The sequence below is a fragment of the Ascochyta rabiei genome, chromosome 7 (assembly GCF_004011695.2).
Source record: "Ascochyta rabiei chromosome 7, complete sequence".
Taxonomy (NCBI): domain Eukaryota; kingdom Fungi; phylum Ascomycota; class Dothideomycetes; order Pleosporales; family Didymellaceae; genus Ascochyta; species Ascochyta rabiei.
The window spans coordinates 1,323,824-1,332,764 of NC_082411.1; the positions used below are offsets into that span (position 1 = coordinate 1,323,824).

At 44.2% G+C, this 8,941-nt stretch overlaps 1 protein-coding gene across 1 annotated transcript, besides 9 other annotated features; it reads left to right on the forward strand.

Annotated features, from left to right (window-relative positions):
• Positions 1-110: part of a long terminal repeat that runs on past the window's edge.
• Positions 1-927: part of a mobile genetic element that runs on past the window's edge.
• Positions 1-7,181: part of a mobile genetic element that runs on past the window's edge.
• Positions 928-965: a tandem repeat.
• Positions 942-1,136, forward strand: EKO05_0005030 (uncharacterized protein; the record flags this gene model as incomplete). Its single annotated transcript, XM_038939277.2, has 1 exon — positions 942-1,136. One exon carries the CDS (start codon positions 942-944, stop codon positions 1,134-1,136), a length of 195 nt encoding a protein of 64 aa, XP_038799571.2.
• Positions 966-7,179: a mobile genetic element.
• Positions 6,929-7,181: a long terminal repeat.
• Positions 7,181-8,941: part of a mobile genetic element that runs on past the window's edge.
• Positions 7,182-7,186: a direct repeat.
• Positions 8,015-8,082: a tandem repeat.

Here is an 8,941-nt window from a genome sequence, read left to right on the forward strand (position 1 = left end):
CAGGAGCTCGGTGGTTAATTGTAGAGAAAGGAGCCACTCAATAATAATCCGCAAGCTCGATTAGATAGGGGAGCACCCCATTGGTCATCCACAGGCTCGGCTGCGCGACACACCCCCCAGGTGATCCCAGCCAGGATCGCCTGTCTTCTGAGAGCTGCTGCGTAGGTAATCAGGCTCTTAAATTCTTAAACTAGATTTCTGAGCTTGTGGTTGGTAGTTTTAATGCTCTTTAGTGGTCTTAGTTTAATTGTAACCTGTTGCTGACTCCAATTGTTCTGCCAAGCGGCTGAAGTAGGTGGCAGACGCTTGTTCAGCTGCAGATTCCTTGTTACTGAGCTGCTAAGTATCCTTTCCTATGCTTGTTTCTTATAAACCTTATTAGATGAGAGGGATAGTATAGACCAGTAATCGTCTGTTTGCTATTAAGCCAGTAACGTCGTGCTGCCTAGAGAAAGTCGCATTTACTCTTACTTTTACTAGGCGTTTTAGAGATCTATATAACCAGCTTACCTGCTTGTTTTTCTCTATTTCTTTAACTATCTCTATTAACATGGCTGTAAGTATACCAATTGCTAGTTTTACGCTCCTTAGACCTACCCTATATGCTTCTTTGTTATTTTGCTGGGTTTGCGTTTCCTCTGTGGTTGTGATGGCTTAGGGGAGCGTCTATTCAAGCTTCCTGTCTTTGTTTACCAGCTCTTTTAAGTAGTTTTGTTAGCTTTAGCGCTTTCTATAGCCTTAAAGGCTTTTTTAGACAGCGTCTGTTTAAGCTTCCTGGCCTTGTTTTACTAGCTCTTTTTGGAGGTTTTGCTAACTTTGGCCTATAGAGAGAACCTAAATTCAAGCGCCTTGCGCGCACCACCGCTGCTACCGCCGCCCGAGCTGCTGCCCGTGCCGCCAGCGGCTCTGCCGCGCCCGTGCCCACACCCACGACCACGACCATGACCACAACCACGACCACGACCGCGCCCGAGCCTGCGCCTGCGGCTTCGGCTGCTCCTTCTGCTGCTGCTGCTGCTACTGCCGCTGCCGCCGCCCTCACCGCGCTGCCCGCGCCCCCCCACCAGCTCGCGACCCGTCGCAGGGCGCTCGCAGGATCATTCCCTGCGAGCGCTGCGTCGACGCGCTTATGGTGAACAGTTCGGTGCCTGTGTGCGTCGATCGTGTTAGTGGGCGGGGAAGGCGCTGCTGGCGTTGCGCCTAAGGGCATTCGTGCCGCCCCCTATAGGTTTTGTTTAAATAGCGCTTGTAAATAGTAGTCTGACAGCTCGTTTAGCGACATCCGCCTCAAGCCCTTTAGGATCGAGCTGGTCAACAAGCTCGTTCGCTCGGGTGGAGTGACGACTTCCGTAAGCAATCATAACTTGTTGTTTTTTTTTTTATTAGCTAACGAGCTTGTAGCGGGCGACTGATCTGCGCTGCGCTCTCCGCGTGGTGAAGGGCCTGATCAAGGATGGGTACTTCTTCTGAGTACCCTCCTTGGTCGGGTCAGGTTTTGGAGCTGCTGGATACCTATGGGGAGGGGGCTGTCCTCCCTATACATAGTTTGAAGAATTTGCTAAGCCCTGTAGCTGTTAGTTAAGCGCTCGAAAAAGCTGCCACCGGTAGTTACAGGTGCTCTTTTGCCTATTTAGGGAGGGGGTTGTCCTCCCCAGCAATACCACAATCTTCTGCCTCTCCCTTGACCTGCTCTTTTTCTATGTGATTGATGCTAAACAGGTTCAGGTGTGAGACAAAGCGCTTGTGAGCCTGTCTGGGGAGCGCTTTTGTGAGACTGTTGGCTGGTATCTCACTCGTTTTGAGGTACGTTACCTGGAGATTTCCCCTGGCGTACTCTTGTTTTAACCACATATTCTGGATATCTATATAGCGCAGCCAAGTGGTAAGCCGCTCGCTCTCTTCTACTACTAATTAGATTGTTTGTTAGTTGTTGCAGAAAATCTCCTACAGCACTCCTAAGTCTAGCTAAAGTTCGTGTAGAAACCGTTTAAGAGCTGCTGCTTCCTTAGCCACATGCTCTAACGCTAACAACTCAGCTTTAGTAGTCGAAGTTGTTACTGTTAATTAACGTGCTGCTTTCTAGATAATTGGACTACTAAAGAGCTGCACGATATACCCCTGAGAGGAGCGTCTGGTCTCCTAATTGTCAGCAAATGACGCGTCCCTACAGATAAGCAATTGGCTGCCTTAGTGAGCTCTGTACTGTATCCCTAGGTGCTTTGTTTAATAGAGGTAAGCTATAACCTGAGCTGCTGCCTTAAAGTGAGCAGCTCCTAGATTTGTAAGGTGATGGGACAGCTAAGAGGCGGCATACGCTACATCTGGTTGGATTATAATTGCTGTGTAGAGGATAGATCCCACCTGCTCTTGAAACGCTTTAACTTCTTGCTTTGAAGCTTGCCTGTTATGCTTAAGTAGCTCTTCTATCAGGAAGGGGACTGTTAGGAAGGATCCCTTCTCTACTACTCTAAATTTGGTAGCGAGCTTGTCAATATAGGCGTCGTGCGCGAGTGTAATAGTTCTGGCAGTTCTGTCGCGGATAATACGCACTCCCAGAAACCATTCAGCAGCTCTATAGTCTTCTATCTGGTATTTGGCCATTAATGAGCTTATAAGATGCTTTGCAGCAGCTCAATTGTCCTTATAATAGGCTAGCAGAATATCGTCTACATAGAACAGTAGCACTATCCAGCGTTCAGCGTTATAGAACAAGCAAGGTTCCTCTTTTAACGCGATTAGGCCAAGCTTCTAGAGAGTGGCTGAGAGCTCTTTGTACCATAGAACTGGCGAATCACGTAACCTATATAGAGCCTGTAGAAGTAGGACTACCTTCTTAGGTTTTGTAAAGCTATCTGGCAGCTCGCAGAGCACTTAGGGTTGGTCCTGGCGGCTCGTGTTGAGAAACGCGCCTGCGACGTCATACTAATAGAGCTCTAGGTCAAACTGGGCAGCTATCGCCACCATAGTGCGAAAAGACCTAGAGGCGAGCGTCGTAGCGTAAGTTGAGACGATTGAATCCTTGGCCTGTAGATCTCCGCGTACACAGATCCTTACCTTACATCTAAGGAAGTAACTATCTTAATCCAGCTTATATGTAAAGACCCATTTAAGCGGCAGAGGCCTAGCTAAGGCGCTCGCTCGGTCTATTTCTTTCTAGGTTCTCTTTTCTATAAGTGTGGCTATCTCTTTCTTACAAGCCTGGCGAAATAGAGCTCCTAGTGGGTAGTAGGCGAGATCCTTCCATTTCTTTGGCAAAGGTGGAAGCTCGTCACGGTGCGTGCGCTGCTCTGAAGGGATTTTTTCCTTCTTTAAGACAGACGCCGCGAGCACCGCGTAGATAGTGACAAGCTCTCTTCTACTTATGCCATACTTGTTTGCATGTTTAAATAGTAGGTAGATAAGCCAGGAGTACCCGTACTTTCTTATAGAGCTTATTACTAAGTACTGTCCTGCTCTATCCTTATAATCATTAGCAGGTTTATTGCGCTCGCGGTCATCTATCCGGCGGCTCCGCCTTGTGGCTGGACCCCAGACTCTCCGTTGATACGAGCGTCTCGTTACTGCCTTATCTGCTCCTGTTGTCCTTTAAGAAGGTATTAGAACAATTAGTAATGCAGGTCTTAGTAGATCTTCTTCCTTAAGATCCTTGTTATCTACTGGCGCGCTCCCTTCCTAATCAGGTAAGTGCACTTCCTGTAAGCCGTCAGTTAGATTCTCCTCTTCAGGAGCTTCCCCGCCTAAGGCCAGTGGCTCTGGCTTGGGCGTTGGGTCGGGGGATGGGAGGCCTGTTTCTCGGTGTCGTTCTGCACGGATCTCCAGCGGCTTGCTGGCCAAGCTTGCCGCGCGTACAGTCTCTGTCTCAGGAGCTCCTTCGTTACTAGACTGGCTATCTAGCAATCAAGATTGCTCCTAAGTGTCACCCCCAAGCTAATGCTTAGAGGACTTGCTGAGCGTCAGGTCTCTGTTAGGGAGCTTAATTGCTTCTCCTGCGTTTGTAATCTCGCCAGGTTCATAGAGGATTTCCACCACCGCCTCTGCTTCTTTAGCGCTTATAGCAGTAGATTTATCTGCTCTATTATAAAAGAGCTTCTTGTTAAAGGTTACGTTACGTGTTGTTATAACCTGGTTAATTATAGGGACCTATATCTAATAGATGTTAGATGCTCAGTACCCTACGAGGTAGCTGATATGCCCCCTTAGAGTGACTTTAAAGCCCCTCCAATTACGCCCAGCTGCTCGTTCCTTGTTTAAGGGGTAGGCTCAGCAGCCGTAGGCGTAAATCCCGCTCTAATTAGGTCTTAGATCTGCTGTTGCTACCCTTACCTGCTCTGGCTTATACTATCAGAAATACTAAGTAAACTAGAGATCAAGCTCCTTATTTAGGCTCTGTAGCTTGTGTGCGTGCGATAGGCTTATGTTATAGAGCCATGCCGCCGCTACAACAATCTCTGGCCAGAGCTTCTGGGGTAGATTTGCTCTGCTCCTCATCTTGAAAGATTTTGTGATTATCTCTTGACCAGCTCTTTCTGCTCCTCTATTCGGCTTGTGTGTGTATGGAGGAGAGGGATCTATATCTATTCCCTAATTAAGCGCCCAGCGCTTATATGCTAAGCTCCCTTTCTACAGGAGTGTTACTGTGTCATTGTCTTGGCTGATTTTACAGATTTAGAGCTTGTACTAGGTATGTACCTAGCTTGTAAAGTTCGTAAGGACCTGTAAGATCTCTGGTTGCGTTTTACCTTGTAAAGTAAACACAAAGAGCTTCCTACTATAGTACTCCTTAATCACAAGCGTCCATAATTCGCCTCCCCTGCCTAACAGCATATTAAACAGGTCCCAGCCAACTCTCTAAAACAGTTGTGCTGGTCTCTCTCTCTTTCTCTGTAATATTACTTGCTTGGCGTAGGTTGTTGAGCAAATCTCACAATCTTTTTGGAGCGTCCCGTTGATACGCACGCCGCGCGCCTTTGTTACCAGCGCTTAAAGAGCCTCTAGGCCTAGATAACCAGCTCGGGCGTGCCATAGCTGTTCAGGCGAGCTGCGTGGGTAAGATTTATAGGATCGCTTTGTTGTTACTGCGTTAAGGATGGGAGGATAGAGAGAAAGTAGCTTGTATTTAAGGAAAGTGAGGTTGTAAGCGCGCTTAAGAGTAGCACATACAACGCTCCTATTAAGATCTTTAATGTATCCTACACGAAGAGAGCTGTCCAGACCTAGGTACCAGACTCCTTTCTCTTAGAGGCGAGCTTCTGAGATTATATTAATATAGAATCCTTCTATAACTACAACGTCCTAAAGGAGCAGGTCCTTAGTGTATAGGCCGTGCTTTCTGTGCAGAGCGTTCTTAAACAAGCAAGCTCCTTGTCTGGATATGGGGAGAGCCTGGGTACCTGCTTCTACCGTGTTGGTGGGCCCAGCAGGGCAGAAAGATCCAGGTACCAGCCGATTGGCGCTGTTAACTAGGTGCGTAGCAGCTCTATTGTCTAAAATAGTACTATCTGTCAATAGATGAGCGTTAAAATCCATAAGGTTGTATACCCTAGATCCCACGTTCTCTACTAGATTTGTTATTAATTTTGGATTAATTAGAGCTGCTTGGACGTTGCCAGGAAACTCCACTTTCTTGGTTTAGCTAGTAGCGGCTGAAGTAATAGCTAATAGAGCGTTTGCAGTCTATCTGAGCCGCTCTATTGCCTTTTAGGTTTCCTTGTGCTCTTGGTATCTAAGCCTCTAGCGAGTCTCTTACTTGTTCTTTTTGCTTATCTGAACAGGTGGTAAGGAGCTCCCTCTAACAGCAGTTTTAAGGAAACGGCAATTAGTAGGCTTCTATTTGTAGGTCTTGCCTTTTTGTTTACAAGGGCAGACGTATCCTAAGGAGCTGCTGGCGTTGTTCCTAGAGCTCCCGCCCGCGTTATTTTGGCCAGATAGAGCGTCTGAGCAGGTACTAAAGGTTGCAAAAACGCCTAGGTTATCTTTACCTGATCTTATAGTATACTTATACATTAACCTACTAAAGACCCTTAAAACCTGGTCTAGATTAAGCGTTTCGAGCCCTAGGATACTGTCCTAGATGATCCTTTAGCTTATTGTGCGGGCCTACTCTAGGGCAATCTGGTGGCTTAAGGCATCTAAGAAGTCTTATACGGCAAGCTCCCTAGTAACCTTAGAGAGCTTATATAACTTGGCTTGCATATATAGGTATAACTATTTCTAATACTAATCCTGTAGAGCGGCTTAGCCTTGCCTGGCAGCTCCCAGGTGCTGCCTGTACTCCGCTCTGACCTGGTTTTTGGTGCTTATATCTGTTGGAGCGAGCTCCTCCTTTAGGGCTTGTACGAGCAATTGTAGCATTATAGTGTTTTAGGTAACAAGCTTTACCATTACTGGTGACAGGATCGCTAGGCTTACTGTGGTATTAACCTAGTTCTAGAGCTTCTAAAGGCGCTTGGCCTTAGCTGCCTACTTGCTCGCTCTTATTTTGTACCTAAGGAGCTCTTGGTTGTAGGTCTCAAGGATCGTTAGGCCTGCGGGAGGCTCGTCGGGTTAGACGCTCTGGGCTCGGGTCGATTAAGCCGGCGGTCGGGTGGGGGCGGAGCCTATGATAGGTAGCCTAGGGGCTCCATCGTGCATCCCTAGGGCGTCTTTAGCGTCTAGATCTACTAAATCCCATACGTTACAAAGCTTAGCGTGCCATGTAAGTTAAATAAACTAATTAGGCCAATCAGACCTTGATTTGAGTTGATAGGGTCCTGTTAGGATACCTAAGAGAGCTTAAGCATTGTAGTTAACTAGCTCGCCTATAGTAGCGGTCGTGGAGTTAGGATAAAAAAGATAATTAGGCAAAATTGGAGCGGTTGAGCAATGTCTAACAAGCTTGTTGCTGAGTGCGCAGGGAGATCTACTGTGCTCAGGAAGCCGGGCTCATAACTGTGACAGAGCTTAGAGGACTATACTTAGGTGATTAATTAATTTAATCAGTGTCTATATATTTAATGTGTAACATGTTGCTTAAGTACAAAGGAAATTTGGTTATTACGTGATCTTGCTTACTTAAGATTTGTAGGCGACCCTCAGGAGCTCGGTGGTTAATTGTGGAGAAAGGAGCCACTCAATAATAATCCGCAAGCTCGATTGGATAGGGGAGCACCCCATTGGTCATCCACAGGCTCGGCTGCGCGACATTAGGCTATTAGAATTTAGATTATTTTAAGACGTTATAAGCCCTAAAGTTAACTACCTATTAATATTAGACGTTTAGTCTATGTAGGAAGACATAGAGATTAGTAACAATGTAATAAATAATATCTAGGATAGCGCTAAGTGCAAATACACTAATAGTTAATCTGCCTTTATTCTCTTCTATACAAAGATTAGCTAGAAGCTCCTTAAGGATCTAGAGCGTGTAAAGCTCCTAGATGTATAGGTCTAAGAGTGCTATAAGGGAAGAGAAACTTAAAAGAAGGAAGGTGCTAGTAGAAGAACAATTACCTACTACACAGTTAACCTGTTATAAGTTTACTTTCCTTATTCCTAGTACACTGCTAGTAAACTTAGCTTGCTAGTCTGTACTCTTAATACTACTATAATATCTAACCTGCTTATGCTAATGCATAAGAATAAGACTAGCTAGGGAAAGTAGAGGAGCAACCTAAAAACTAGGATCCTGTTTTAAGAGCAGCTCTGTGTACTAAACACAATAGATAGTCTACAGTCCTATTAATTCTACCTAGTTCCTACAGTACTTAACCTTAACTAGAACAACTTTATCTCTAAGCACCTATCTTAACATTTTTAAGCTAAGGCAGGCAGTCTAAACTAGAAAGGCACTATTATAGTCTCTGTGTTTGCCTCTATATTTTAAAAAAATCTAGAACTCTAGAAAATAGTAGATAAATGCTTTAATATATATAACTATTATACTTATATAAAGTATAGTAAAAGTAACCTAAGGTAGTATAGGATTATATACTACTCTGTTATCTAACAGCTAGTAAGGGGTAATCTGTAGTACTGGCTTTACTATACAGTACTCTGTTAACAAACTAACTTAATCTCCTACCTATACTACACTAAATACACTAAGCCTAGGGATTAGACGTTCTTTAAGCACGTAGATTATAACCTCTATAACGCTATAGAGTTAGGTAGAGGAATAGACATAATACAGGGCTTAGTATCCTTTAATAATAAAGATACAGATAACTACATTATTACTCTAGAAGGCTTCTATAATTTAGTTTTAGAATACCTAGCTTAGAGGAAAGATAATAGAATTAAACAAATTAATAGTTATATTAAGGGGTAGGTAGATACAGTTAACTACTCTAAGTTAGTACAAGATATAGTAGGTGCTAAGTAGAAGAAATAAATTTACAAGTATAGGGATGTTAGGATCTCCTACCCAGTACTACTACATAGGTCTACTAGACTATCCACAATAAGGCACAGAACTATACTCCCTTAGTACGTGCTAGTTATAGAGGACAGAGAAACTATAGAGATTCTAGAGATAGGATTATATAAGGATATTACTAGTTCTTATTAGATGCTTATACTAGGACCCTTATTACTGTTAGGTTATTTAAATAAGTATAGTAGTGCTCCCTATACTTTCCTAGCAGATATAGCGCTAACTTTCTCTTTCTAGATTTCTAAAGCTATCTATTACTAGGCTTAGTACAACTCTTACCTAGTCTAGCAAGAGATACTCTGCGTTTTTAGTCTTAATAACAAGGAGCTTATAAAGTTTCTTTAGAAGAGTAGGGATAATAACGTTGCTATAGTAAAGAGGCATTAGCAGTAGGTAAAGATGTCTAAGAAGTATTGCTTTAGGGCTAATAAAGAGTTAGGTATCCCTAATTAATCCTTCTTTACTAATAAAGGAGTAGTACTAGAATATAAGAAAGGATAGGAGTTATAGGACAGACAGCATACACAGGGG